General features: G+C 36.8%; 1 protein-coding gene across 2 annotated transcripts in view; it reads right to left on the minus strand.

The window, feature by feature from the left end:
- Nucleotides 1-15,227, minus strand: part of Letm1 (Leucine zipper and EF-hand containing transmembrane protein 1) — a 213,599-nt gene that overhangs the window by 64,066 nt on the left and 134,306 nt on the right. For both annotated transcript variants that reach the window (XM_090414926.1, XM_090414927.1), the window contains exons 6-7: nt 10,007-10,258; nt 9,684-9,824 (exon numbers count right to left, since the gene is read on the minus strand). In XM_090414926.1, coding sequence (XP_090271052.1) covers nt 9,684-9,824; nt 10,007-10,258 — 393 coding nt within the window. The remainder of the gene's footprint in view (nt 1-9,683; nt 9,825-10,006; nt 10,259-15,227) is intronic.

Raw genomic sequence — 15,227 nt, forward strand, 5'->3', positions numbered from 1 at the left:
TCGTGGGATCAGTACCTCCATCTTACAGGTCCATGAATAGGACCTGTAAGATGGAGTAAGGTCATGAAAATAGTTACTGAGGACAATCAAGTAGGCCAAAATGACGTATTTACCAATAAACGGATGTTGGTGGTTCCTGCCGGCCGGCGCAGTGGGAGCAAGATTGCAACATGTGCGTGGTTCTTATTTACTGATACTTACAAGTATTCGATCCCAGTCTCATTTTTGTGCATCGACATACATATTATAATTCAATCGTTATTCATTCACGAACTAAACTTCTCTATGTTGAAGAGTTGAACAGTGCTGGTAGTAATACCAGTGTATTACTAGTGATAGTAATAGTAATAGTAATATAATAATATATACTATATTATACATACAATAAACACTGTAACTATAAAATAAACAATCTAAAAACTCACATAAGCGTCTTTTTTGCTTGTCTTATTATAATTACATAATAGTAAAATATAGGGGGTCGATAAAAAGTCAAGAAACGCTTCAAGGGGTCGACAGGCAAATAACTTTGGTGACCCCTGATGTAGACAGTATGCATTGACAAATAAGCTCTATGAGTGGATGATGATTAATTATTATGGGGATTCAACTATGGAAACTTAGATTGAAAGGACATGTAGGAATTTATACAGTTACTAAGGAATATTAGCTGAGCTAGCTTGTGATGGAAGACCAGGGATTTGAGAGTGCTAGATCTGGTAATAACATTAGATGTTTTATCTGTAACCAAGATGACATTATTGCCAACTGGCAAGCGTGATCATGTGATCTTGATCTGGAAGGTGGCCAATGTGTGTAATTTTCAGTTAAGAGGGGGCATGTGGAATTAAAGAGATGGTAAATACAGTTGGAACTGAAGAGAAGCTGCATGGGCTGGATGTTGATGGGGGAAGAAGAGGAGTGTTTGAGAAAAGTAATAGCAGACTGCTTACCTAGAGCCAGACTAGTGTCTTCAATATGCACCATATTTTTATCCATTTTACTTAGCATAAATTGATATCCCCTTTCATAGCAAGGCTTAACTAAATGAAGGTTTCTGTTGTAGTTTTTCGTTTGAAAAGAACTTGATATATACAAGCTGTTCTTTGAAATTTGTAAGTTTTTGATGAAGCAGAAATCATTTCATAAGATATCTTATGTTAAAGGTGTCTTGAAAGATATAGTCAAACTAATTAGATCTGTTGGCCTACAAGTGTCCTCCACCCTATTAACAAGATATCCACTTTTTTAGGCTCAGCTAAAGATAAGCTTCTGCCTTTGGCCCACCCTAGAGTGTATCAAATTCCTTGCAAGTGTAAATCATCACATTTTGACCAAGCAGGTAGTTTGGCAACCATATGCCATGATAAACATTTGGATTACGTTAAGTTCCTTGAGCCAGAACAATCACGACTTACAGACCACACTATCACAGACATCAAATTCTTTGTAAAAAAAATTAAGCTCCCCATAAGTAACAATCTCTTGAAATGTTTATACAAAGTAACTTGTCAAACCTTGCTACACGGACTGAATCTAAATAGAAGTGATGGACGTAAATTATCCCTCTTATGGGAAATAGTTCTTCTTTACAAGTTCCAGAATTAATTTAATTTAATTAATTCAGGAATTCTTGTTAAAGTGACTAGAACCTTAATGTATTTAGACCATGACACTCTAACCATTATGTACGTACAGCACACACATTTTCATTGTTGAATCAACTGGTTTCTGTTCTGTTGTTTAATATTGAGTCCATTTTCATACTGAAAATGGACTTGATAGTAGGGTAAAAATTTTATGCCAATAAAATAATTATATAAGTTAAAATCCGTATTGTGTTTAACTAATCATTATGTCTCATGCTCCAATTTGTCAAGTTATATAATCTATAAATCTAAATAAGGTTTCCTTTACGCCATAAAAATACAGTGTTCTGAATAATTTTCCTCTTGATCCTATCATACGTTTTATATTTTCTTTTATTATCAACAAATTTAAACATAGATCTTGATTATACTTTCATGACTTTACTAAATCACTTAAGGAATTGAAAGCAACACACCATCACACATAAAAAACTCAGCCCACTTCAAAGCCAGCATAGAAAACCTCACACTCCAACATACAGACATAATGGTCAGCTTTGACGTCTCCTCCTTATTCACAAATGTCCCACTCAAGGAAACTTTAGAGCTAATCCAAGCTAAATTTTCTCCTGATATCTCAGCCCTATTTCAGTTCACAATGAACTCAGGCTATTTCGTTTGGCAGGGAAAATTCTACAAACAAATAGAAGGGACAGCCATGGGTTCACCACTCTCCCCACCCTTGACAAATTTCTTTATGGAGACCTTTGAAGAAAAAGCCTTAGCCTCTGACCCACAAAAACCAACCATATGGCTTCGCTACGTTGATAATATGTTCGCTATTTGGCCACGTGGCTCCGATGCACTCCTCTCCTTAACACACTTAAACAACCAACACCCCAGAATCAAGTTCACCCTGGAAAAAGAGGAAAACAACAGCCTCCCTTTCCTAGAAACACTAGCCACCCGCCAACCTGATGGAACCTTGGTTTTCTCAGTTTATAGAAAAACCCACCCATACAGGCAGATACATTCACCAACAACTCCCCCCCCACAACAATATGGAGTGGTGAAAACACTATACAACAGGGCTAAACTAATCTGTTCTAACGACATGGCCCTAAACACTGAACTAAATCACATCCTCAACACTTTCTCAGCCAATGGCTACCCCCCCCTCCACAACAAGGATTACTCTAAATCCATCACCATTCCCTACATCCGAGGCACCTCGAAAAAAAAATTACCAAAATCTTAAAAAAACATGACCTGACCTCCTGTCACAGGCCTTACAGAAAATTCGCATCCCTTATCCGTTCCACTAAAGACCAACCACTTCCCCTAGACCTACTTGATGTATACCAGGTCCCTTGCAGTTGTAAACTGTCTTACATTGGCCAAACAGGCAGGACAGCGAATATCAGAATTTCTGAACACAAGGACTACATCCGTTTTCACAAGCAGCCGTTCTCTGGTCTTGCAGACCATGCTCTGGATACACGCCACAGAATACGGTGGAAGAAAGCTACAGTAATACACCGTAGCAAATACAAATTCGAAAGACTATTTATGGAATCAGCCTCAGCATTAAGAAACTCTCCAAACCTCAACAAATTTGGTTGTATGTGACTGCCCCAAATTTGGGAGGCTAACATCAGCTGACCTTCAGCCCAACGGCCAAGAACACCTACTTAGCCTGCTAGAGGGCACAATCAGGACTTTTAGGAAAACAATAGCTTCATCTCTTCATTCTCAGTTACTGTGTTGTATTGCCTATGTGCACGTGCCTTTTTTTGTAAGTTCCTTTTGAAGATGGCAATGTGACGCCGAAATATCGGAAATATTTATTGAAGTGCAATTTAATTTATATTCGTATCTACGTTGTTCAATTCCTTAAGTGATTTAGTAATGCATAACCAACGTATAAGCCTGTCTACGAGAATATACTTTCATGATTTCTTGACTATTTTTTTTTTCCCATTTTTACATGACTCCCATTCATGAAAGGCTGTAAACATATAATACAATATTATGGTTAGTAGGATCATATTTTTTATTATTTTAATCATTCTTTATTTATTTATTTACATAATCTGATATCTATCTGGATGCTGAACGTGCTGAGAGTGGGCTGGTAACTTCAGATTTAGCCGATCAAACTGTATTCGTACTGGCTTAAACCATACTGAAAATGATGGCACAATATGACAGAATTTCAACTCAGCTGGGACAAGGCTCTGTTGTTTTCGTCAGACAAACAGAGCAAACAGCGAGTCACCTACTGGAACACATCCAAATTCAGCATCAACAGAGGTCAAAATTGGTATTATCAACATAAGAAGCATCAATGGAAAACTACCAGATCACCATAATAGGTGTGACTGAAACAGAGACAAAAACATGCGTGATCTTTTTAAGTAACAAATACAAAACGTTATATTCAGGTAATAACAATCAGAGAAAAGATGTAGCTATAGTATTCAACACTAAATATGAAGATAATCTTCTTAATGGCAAGCAATATCAGATGTAGGCAAATATCAGAGTGTGGGGAACTGGACAATGACACTTACTTGTGCCTATGGTCCCACAGGAGAGTCTGTTAAGAAATAAGTGGAGGAATTTTTTAAGACATCAGATAAAGCAACTGATGGTCCTTACTGGCAATTAAAATGCAGAGTAGGAAGTGATTACCAGACATACAGAAATGTTTTGGGAAAATTTGAGTAAAAGGGAAAAGCTAATAATAATATTAAGTATGTGTGGATTTCTGTCCAGGACTAGTTATTAACACCATGTTCCAAAATAAAAATATGTACAAATTCAGAAATATAGTATTCATTATAGGATAGTAGCTATAGTATTCAACACTAAATATGAAGATAATCTTCTTAATGGCAGGCAATATCAAGTAGAGTGATGAAGGCAAATATCAGAGTGTGGAGAACTGGACACTTACTTGTGCCTATGGTCACATAGGAGATTCTGTTAAGGAATAAGTGGAGGACTTTTTTGATACATCGCAGAAAGCAACTGAATACAATGAAAAAGGAAAAGATGGTCCTTGCTGGCAATTAAACGCAGAGTAGGAAGTGATTACCAGACATACAGAAATGTTTTGGGAAAATATGAGTAAAAGAGAAAAGCTAATAATAATGTCAAGTACCTGTGGATTTCTGTCCAGGACTAGTTATTAACACCATGTTCCAACATAAAAATATGCAAAAATTCACACTGAGAGAAGATGCAAGAAATAAGAAAAGTCTCACTAACTATGTTATCATTGACAGCAATATTTTCGCACTGATTCAGGACACAAGATTCAGAGGATTTGAATTTAATATTGAAAAGAAGAGTAAGAAAGATTTAAAACAAATCAAAGTTGAGCAGCTTTCAGAGGTGAACTGTAGCTCAAAATATGCAAACACTATTCAAGAAAAAAATGAAAGAGTTTGAAAACAAGAACCAAACCTTGCAGATTTGGTAGCAAACACTGAAGAAAACATTAACTGATTAACTGAAAACATTAGCAGACAGGGATAGAAAAATCAGAAATGCATGGTAGACTCAGGAAGTTAAAGAGACAGTGAAGGAAAACAAGAAAATATATCAAAAGTTCTTGGCAAATATGTCAGAGTGTGCTCTTAGAGCAGTGTTTCTCAAAGTATGGGACGCGTACCCCTGGGGTACGTGAAAGGTCTTCAGGAGGTACGTGGCAATTTTCGGCTATGCATCGTTAACACATGGAATCATTATATTTTCAACAAATAGTGCAATTAGAGGCAACTTGGATAAAAACAGCACTAACTAATGAATTGCATTTCCCCCTCCAATAGAAACTGCTGTATAGACTAGAGCAAAACCATATGTTTCTGGTGCAACACATGGTTTTGCTTGACACCACCCCGTCGTGAACATGTTAAAACTAAGAAATATATAGTGAATGTGCTTCAGATATTATCGAATTCGGGTGAAGAGAATTAGCATTTTAACTCAACTGCTGAAATGCTAATTTGTCTTTAGTTCGTGTGATCTTTTGTTAATGCACCAATCATATGCACTTCTTCATAGCTTTAGCTGCATATCGCAAAAATTACCAGTAATTGTAAATTACTGGTAATTTTTGCCTGAAATAATGGGAAAGAAGATGAAGCTATTTTATTATTATTATTATTTCGGGCAACTCCAAGGAGTCGACACTCATCGAAGGAGGCCCTAACATCATGTCAAGAACAACTATTCGACATCACACAGTATCTATCATACCTCGCCTTGAGCTCATTCACGGTCATAGCACCCACAACAGACTCTGGAAGCTTATTCCACTCATTCACCACTCCCCAAGTAAAAAACCTAGCTCTAACACCCCTGCTAACCACATTCTTGCCCAGCTTCCATGTATGGCCCCCTAGTCTTCCCACCACCAGTCCTATTCTCAAAAATATCTTCTGGATTAATCCTATAGAAACCCTTCAGTAACTTGAATGTCTCAATCATATCACTCCTTTTCCGCCTATCAACCAATTTTTGCACCCCACAAATCTTCAACCTGTTCTCATAAGGTTCATTCCACAGACCTGCTATCATCTTGGTCACTCGTCTCTGGATCCTCTCCTCCCCATCAAGAAGAAACCCCGGTGCCCATATCTGGGCAGAGTAGTCTAGATGGGGTCTTATCAAGGCTCGATATAGTGGAACAATAACTTGTTTGTCTCTGCTTGTTAAAGTATTTTTCAGCAACCAAGTGATTTGATGAGCTGATTTAGCCACTTTTGCAATGTGCCCCCTAAACTTCAACTCCCTAACCACCAACACTTCCAAATCCCTGGCCTCATCAATCTCCTGGAATACGGTTCCACCAATGTGATATACTGCTGCTAATCTTTTCACTCCAAAATGGATAACCTTACACTTTGTCACATTAAACTGACATCCATTTTCCCTAGCCTAGTCCTCCAAACTACCCAAATCATCCTGCAAAATTTTGACATCCTGTGCACTCACAATTGCTCTACCCAACTTTGCATCATTAGCAAACAAGTGAACACTTCCTCTCAGATCCTTTCCTATATCGTTAATGAACAAATTGAAAAGTAGTGGTCAAAGAACAGAACCCTGCAGCACACCACTAGTCACAAGCCGTCTTTTGGACTCCAATCCAGAATAAACCACTCTCCATCAACCACCCTCCTATCCATCTCACCAACTCTATATCCATCCCCATCTGCTCCAGTTTACTGATTAGAGTTCCATGTGGTATCCTGTCAAAGGCCTTAGCAAGGTCCAGTAGAATCACCGTAAACCCATTACCCTTATCCAGTTCAGCCGTCACTGTGTTATAAAACGTGAGCAAGTTACTGAGGCATGATCTACCCTTCACAAAACCATGTTGTCCCCCATACAGTATCCCATTTTCTTCTATCCAATCCTGTATTCTTCTCTTGACTAATTTCTCCAAGACCTTGACAACGATTCCTGATATGCTAATCAGTCGGTAATTTACAACAGCAGTCTTGGAACCTCCTTATGCAGTGGAACTATTTTCTCCTCTTTCCACCCCCTCGGGACTAACCCAGACCCGAGACTCAAATTAAACAAAATGGTCAAGGGTACTGACAATTCTTTAGCTGCTTTACGTACGATACGAGCTGGTATACCATCCAATCCCACAGATGCATTGACATTGAGGTTTTGCAATAGACTACTCACCTCCACTTCATTCGGTTGTTCACGGCACCCTTAGTATATCAGGATTTTTCCATGGCACTGAGAGTCAGAACATAGGTCTATCTAACAGTTACAGTGCAGTTTGGGAACCACTGATTTAATTATTAATTATCCTTGTGGAGAGCCTTTGGAGCCCATTGATAAGTATAGAATGCCATAAGTCAGGTCATCCGTAACCCAAGGACTGCCTGTATATTAAAGCAACTGATATAACCACAAGAAAGAACATACTAGTAGCAGAATTATGAAGGTAACTTATGTTCTTATATCCATGTATGTTCTTCCTTGCAGTTATATCAGTTGCTTTAATAAAGCAACTGATATAACCACAAGAAAGAACATACTAGTAGCAGAATTATGAAGGTAACTTATGTTCTTATATCCATGTATGTTCTTCCTTGCAGTTATATCAGTTGCTTTAATATAATTTTTATTCTAGGTGTTTATCAGAACTTTCCAGACTCCCCCTCCTTCGTATATTGCTCTGTAAAATGTTACATTTGCACCATAAAATTGTGGGATTTGAATAGCTTTCCTCTTGGCACCTATCATATGTCTTTTCCAAATCTCATCAAATTCCTAGGTATCCTCAAGTAGCATAAAGGATACTTTGATAGTACAATATGAAAAGCTCATGTTATTACCAACTTCCTATCAACAATTTTCCTCTAAAGCAATTTGCTATCAGGCAGGATTCCAGTATTGTCAGATCTTATATTTGGTTTTTGAGACATTTTAACTGCATCAATCCATCCAGAGCTTGGTCTTCCTCTGGATCTTTTAACAGACATTAATGGCAGAATCATATTAAAAATTGAAGATATTAGGAAAGAACTTTATGTTGTTAGCAATCAAGAATGTGTGAGTAAAGCTAATCTCAGAAGGTATTCAGAATAGGATATGAAAGGTTAGCAATCCAGAGATTAAACATTCATTTTCTCACTAATCTCAGATGGATAACCATAACCATCTGAAATTAGCTATGCTCACACATTTCTGAATGCTAATAATGTAAAGTTCCTTCCTAATATCTTCATTTTTAATGTGATTCTTTCATTGATGGTACCTGATCACTACCCAAATTTTTCTCAAAACTCTCGTATCTGTGGTCTCCAGTTTTTAATCAACTACTTTTATTTCTAACCCAACTCCAAGATCCATAAGTTAAACATAGTTTGAACACTTGTATACTGCTAGGTTTAGTGTTCTAATTTCTCTGATATTCCATACAGATTTATTCAGGTGACTCTCCACCATACCAGTTTTGCTAATTGTATTGTCTATTTCCATATTTAATTTGCCATCTTCACTAAAAATTGTGGCTAAACAGCTGAAATACTTTATTTGTTTTATAGATTTTCAATTCAGAATGCAGTTGAAGTTTTTTGTTTCTGTCTAGTTTCATAGTAGTGTTCTTTTTATTGTTGATTTTCATGCCATATTTACTGCAGCAGTTATTCAATTTAATTAAGGAATCCTGCAATCTTGTACTGGATTTGAAATCTACGAAACTTAAATATAGATCCTTTTATATTTCCATGATTTCTCAAATGTCTTTTAATGTAATCTTCTGATCTTGATAGTCCCCTTAGCCTGAATCCAGCTTATTTTTCCTGAAGCCAACTTGTTCTGTTAAAAATTATTGTTGTTGTATAATCCTGTTATTTATTAAGCCATCTAACCTTTCCCCCACACTTATATATTTAGTGTTTCACTATGCTACGTGCATGAAAGATAATTACTTTTTTTATATATATTTTTATTGAGAGAGAGAGAGAGAGAGAGAGTGTGTGTGTGTGTGTGTGTGTGTGTAAACACAAAATAAAATTGTACTGAAATTATAGTGATCCCTTTTACTCACTGACACACATTCATACCCTTAAATCATTAAATGTTCATTAAGTTCCTTAAATCATTAATCGAAATGTTCAAAAATATAGAAAAACATTACAGAATCTGCATATTAAATCTCAAGCCCCCCAAATAACAGAACTATGTTTACTTCACTTAGCACAGCTATAAAATGATCACACCACAACTAAATTGCTGTTTGTCAACAGCACAGCATAAGATAAATGAGAAACAAATAAAAAATAAATTACAGGATTAAGGCATAATAATAAGACAGGCAAGGCCTGCAAGTTTGAAATTCGATATTTCATTTATTTATTTTGTTTTTAATATCTAAAATGCAGGTGACAAATTATGCACACAGTGAAAGGAATGAACTCACCACAATAAAGCGTTTGTGTGGTGAGTTCATCTCCCAATGCTTTTGGTTATTACAATAAATATTTGCTCAAATAAAGCATTCTGGAAAATATTGACTTACCCATGGTAGCTTTATAGATACAAGCATTAACATACCTTAACTCTCTCTTTTTCCTCTTGCAACCTTTCTTTTTCTTCTGACTTAATGGCTTCTTCTTCTTTTTTAATAATTTCAATCTTAGTTTTATTTTCCACTTTACCTTCTTTTTCGCCAATTTTAAACTTTGCTTCTGTTGCCTAAAGAGGAACGTTACCACACACATTAATGAATTTTAAAAACTTGCATGTCATATAAAGTGACAATAACATAATATTCATAAGAATCAATGAATGAACACACATTTGCACACACACACACAAATGCAAAAAATATTGCAGGGTCTGAAAGAAGGAAACAGAAAAAAGCCACTACTACTTACCACAGCATCAGGCAAGGAAGATATAGTAGCCTTTAATTGATCAAAAGCTGGTAAAGTTTCTGGCAGATACAGTGCTCGAGACAGAAGAAGTAAGGATGGTGGAATCTGCTCACTTAAACTGAGCTCTAGCCACTGCGACAACTGTGAACGAAGATGATCCTCTGGTAAACCTAATGCTCTCATGCCTCTTGCTCGACACGCTGCTTGCAGTTCAGTAACTGTCAGGCTAGTTATACCTTCTTTTTTGATCATCTAGACAACACCATACAGAGGATAATTTTTAAAAACAGTAAATAATACGACTTTTAATGATACAGTTCAATACAAAACCTACCATTTTTGCGCAATTTATAAAGCATTATATTATATTTCAGAAAAATTACACATGGAGTAAGAAATCATATCACAAAAATTAACACAGCAAGTTAATCGACAGGCATGTCGCCTGCCAATTAACTTGCAGAATATATATATATATATATCCATATATATCAAGATATATATCCATATCCATATATCCATATCCAAAAATCTTAAAAAAATACAATCTTTCAACCACTTAGAGACCACATAAAAAATTAGCATCCCTTATCCACTCCACCAAAGACCAGCCACAGTCCCTAGACCTACCAGGTGTTTACTAGGCTCCTTGTAGTAGCAATTATCCTACTATGGCCAAACAGGCAGGACAGCAAACATCAGAATTGCTGAACATAAGGACTATATCCATTTCCATCAACTACAGCCATGGGTGTCCGCAGAAAATTTTCTGGAGGGGGGGGGGGGGGCAAAGTTCGGAGACAAATAATTACATTGAGATGACATGTGATGTCTGATAAAAATCTTTATATTTTATAAATGCGCCTTGACAGCCCTGATGTACATTTGGTGCAAACAAAATGCAATATTTGCAAAACACACCTTTTTGTAGTTTTGAATAACACAACCATGGTGAGTATTCCTCTAACTAAGCAAATCTAAACTGTCTCTTTCCAGAAGAATCTTTTTTGAAATCACAGTCCTTTGTTGGGAACATAAGTACAGGTAACCCCCATATAATGCAGTACTTATACAACATGGTCTACAAATTGCAGTAACCCTTATTCAACGCAGCTTCGATATAACACGGTCTACAAAATGTAGTAACCCTTTTCATATATTTTTCACCGTGCGACTTAGGCGCAATTTAAAAATCAAATTTCATTTTTCTTAAATTTGCGTCTGCCCATATCGCGCATGTAGTTATAGATAGCAAATTTATATTAGGGGAAATACCCTTCAGCACGCATGTACGCCAATTGTTTACCATATAAAGTGCTTATTGTGTTTATTGTTGAAAATTGTCTTCCTTTTCTGTCAGGAAAGTGCATTAAAAATCATATTAATCTCAATTGTATTAATCTTAAAAATTGTATTAATCTCAAGCTGAGCACTTTATTTTCTGGTGAGTTACATAATTAATATGTAATGTTTTTTATTTACGTAAAAATTATTTTTATAGTAATGGGCACTAAAACTGCAATGAAAGGGGGAAAACCAACATTGAAAAGAAAATTCATTTCTCGCGAAGAAAAATTAAAATCTTGGATTGTTTCAAATTGAAGAAAAACCAGTAGTTGTTGCAAGGAACTTGAATTTAAATGATTCAACAATTGGAATAATCAAACAAAATGAACATAAAATCCGTGGGCAAAGTGCATTGCTTGTGTACACGATATTCTAATAAAAAAAAATGGAGAAATCTCTAATGATTTGGATAGAAGATTGCACTCAAAAGAAAATTCCTTTGCATAATCTTAAAATTCAGGGAGAATCAGCATCAACAGACATAACAGCTGCCCAGAAATAATAATAATAATATTATTATTATTATTACATAACACCTACAGGGAGTCCAAGGACTCATCTGGGGAGGGCACCTACTCTCCAGCTCTCTGTCTCCACCACTCCACTAACTGCAACTACCTTCACCATCTACACTAGCGCCATCTACTGCCAACCACCACCACTATTTTCACAGACACTCACAAACATCCATGCCCACGCCAGGATTCGAACCTGCAGCCTTTTGGCTGGAGAGCGGATACGCTAACCACTCAGCCAACCAGGCCAGCGTTCAGGTGTTCAATGCGGATGAATCCTGGTTATATTGGAAAAAAAATGTCAAAACGCACCTGTATTTCGAAAAATGAAAGATCAGCTCCTGAATTCAAAGTTTCCAAAGATAGAATTAATTGACTGTTTTGTAGTAATGCATCAGTTGATTACATGACAAAACCAATGTTTATTAACCTATCCTCAAAATCTTCGTGCTATGAAAGAGCTCGACAAGTCCACCCTAACTGTTTATTGGCAGGTCAACAAAAAGGCATGGGTTACAGCTAGCGTATTTGAAAATTGGTTTTTCAAGTGTTTTGTACCAAATGTAGAAAGTTACACAAAGAAAAAGAATATCAACTTCAAAATTCTAGGTACCCCAGTTGCCTCCATCTGCAGACATTCATGACTACAGCTACTCAGGACCAACAATGCTTTTGACACCCACCATAGAATACACTGGAAGAAAACCACTCTACTCCATCACAGCAAATAAAAATATAAAAGATTTTTCCTTGAATCTGCTTCTGCCTTAAGAAACTACCCTAACCTCAATAAAACTGGTTGCATGAAACTGTCCCAAATTTGGGAAATTCTCATTCTCTGCACTTCAGCCCAATAGCCAAGGTTATTGAGCTGAAGGGACATTATTTAGGACTTTAGGCCTACTCTCAGTTGACATACTTCATCTTCATTACTTATTTTAGTGTTTGCATGCACATATCTTATTATATTTTGTTTTCTGATATGATCGCAACTTGACTTTGCCAAAATATTGGAAGTTAATATATTAACCAAAATTTATTTTGGTTAATATATTAATCTACACTGTAATTTTCTTAAAAAATACAGCTAAGAAGAGATACATGTGGAATTACAAAGCAGGTAATTGTGACAAACTAAAGGGTTAGCTTTCGGCAATGCCATAGCATAAGAATTTGGAGTGGGAGAGATGTTGTTGGTGCATGGGAGATGGTCAAGGGGTGTTTGAAGAAAGCAGTATCAGAATGTATATCTTGGGTCAGAAGTATAAATCAGGCAGGAGTTAGATGGATGAATAGCTTTATTAAGTAGGAGTTGCAAACACAGAAAAAGTTGTGGATGGATTATAAAGAAAAAAGGTGATCCATATAAGGCACAAGCAAGAAGCGCGACCTATATGGTAAGGAAGGCCAAACCTAATTATGAGAGAGAGTTAGCTGATGAGGCCAAAAGAAATCAGAAAGTTTTTTGCTATGTGGCAAGTAAAAGGAAGAATGACTATGACTTTAAGAAAAAAGTGCTGATGGTGGAGACATAACAGAACCAAACCAAATAGTTGAATTACTGAGTGAGCATTTTGCAAGGGTGTACCATCTAGGTGGTGGCATTGTAATGCCTGATGTGACATTGACTTATAGGAGAATATAGGCAGAAGAAATAGAGGTATAAGAACACAGCCACAGGATTAGATGGCATATTGGCCCATGTATTAAGAACATGCAAGAAATTATCAGCTCTCTGACCAAACTCTTTAATTTAATTCTCAGTACTGGGCAGGTGCCAGTGGAGTGGAAAGAGGGCAAAACAGTCCCATTGCATAAAGGAAGCTGCAAGACAGAAATAGCAAATTATAGGCCAATCAGCATCTCAGGAATGGTAGTTAAGATATTGGAGAAATTGGTGAAAGACAGAATTCAGGATTGGATTGATAGGAATATGATACTCTATAAGGGACAACATGGTTTTGAGAAGGGCAGGGCTTGCCTTAGTAACTTTTTTTTTATAATAAAATGACAATGGCAATGGATAAGGGAAATGGCTACTCAGTAATACTATTAGACTTTGCAAAAGCATTTGACAAGATTCCACATAGAAATCTATTGCATAAATTGAAGCAAATGCAGATGGATATGAATCTGGTGATTTGTATTAAAGGGTGGGTGATAGACAGATATTGAAGAGTGGTTTATGGAGGAATTGAGTCCAGGAGAAGGCAAGCGACCAGTGGTGTACCAAAGGGTGTACATCAATGATATAGGAAATGATTTGACAGGAAATATTCAGTTGCTTGCTGATTGATAAACTGGAAAGAGCAATGGTAAATGAAGGTGATGCTGCAAAAAGACTTAAATAGACTAGCACTATGGGGAAAAGTTAAATGGCTGCCAGCTTAATGTGATGCACTCTGAGAAAAGATCAAAATCGCTCTCTAGTATATAATTGATGGAACTGAACTGCAGGAAACTGATAAGGAGAGGAACTTGAAGTTTAGAGGGCATATTGTGAAGGTAACCAAAACAGCATGATTGTTGAAGTACACACTAAAAAGGAGGGATAGAGAGGTTATTGTTCCCCTGTATAATGCTTTAATAAGGCTACATTAGGACTACTACACACAGATCTGGACAGCAGGATTCCATGGGGATGAAGAAGTGGTGGAGGGGATCCAGAGGCAAGTGACAAAGATTGACAGGCCTATGGAGTGCTCCTCGGGGGAAGAGACTGACAGTCTGTGGGCGTTCAAAATTAGATGATAAATGAAAAAGAAGAGGGAACATGATAGAAGCATTTATGTTATTAGATGGGTATTACTGGATTGACACTGAAGACATTTTCAGTACATGTCAAGAAGGAAGAGAACAAGGGGTCACCAGTGGAAGTTGTGTAAGAGTGTGGTCAGCAAGGGTGTTAGGATTAGGTTTTTTCCTTGCTTGGAGGGTGGTGAATGAGTTGCCAGAGGTGGTTGCGAGTGCTTCGTCAGTGAATGAGTTTAAGGAGAGGTATGATAGGTACTGTGTGAATAATGAATCTCCCATGATGGCCTTTTGAATTTATGTAAATACCTGTATAATAATAACTTTGTCCATAACAATCTTGATGGTTATGGACAATGTGAGTGCATTTTTGAAATCTTGTTTATTTGAAGGAACACTGTCAGAGGTGTGTCAAGAATTTTGTTAATCATCTTCAATTCAAGCCACTAAAGGAGAGAGAGTATGTCTAAGATTACATAAATTGAAGATTACATAAATCTAAGAGGGGTGCTTAAGGGTCAAAGCTGTATAACTGAGAGGAGACCTCCACATAGCCTTTAAAGGAATGCGAAGAACCGACCAGGGCTTCTGACCTAATGTCCAATCCT

This window comes from Typopeltis vanoorti, chromosome 26 (assembly GCF_054136105.1).
Source record: "Typopeltis vanoorti isolate ZY-2024b chromosome 26, IOZ_Tvanoo_1.0, whole genome shotgun sequence".
Taxonomy (NCBI): domain Eukaryota; kingdom Metazoa; phylum Arthropoda; class Arachnida; order Uropygi; family Thelyphonidae; genus Typopeltis; species Typopeltis vanoorti.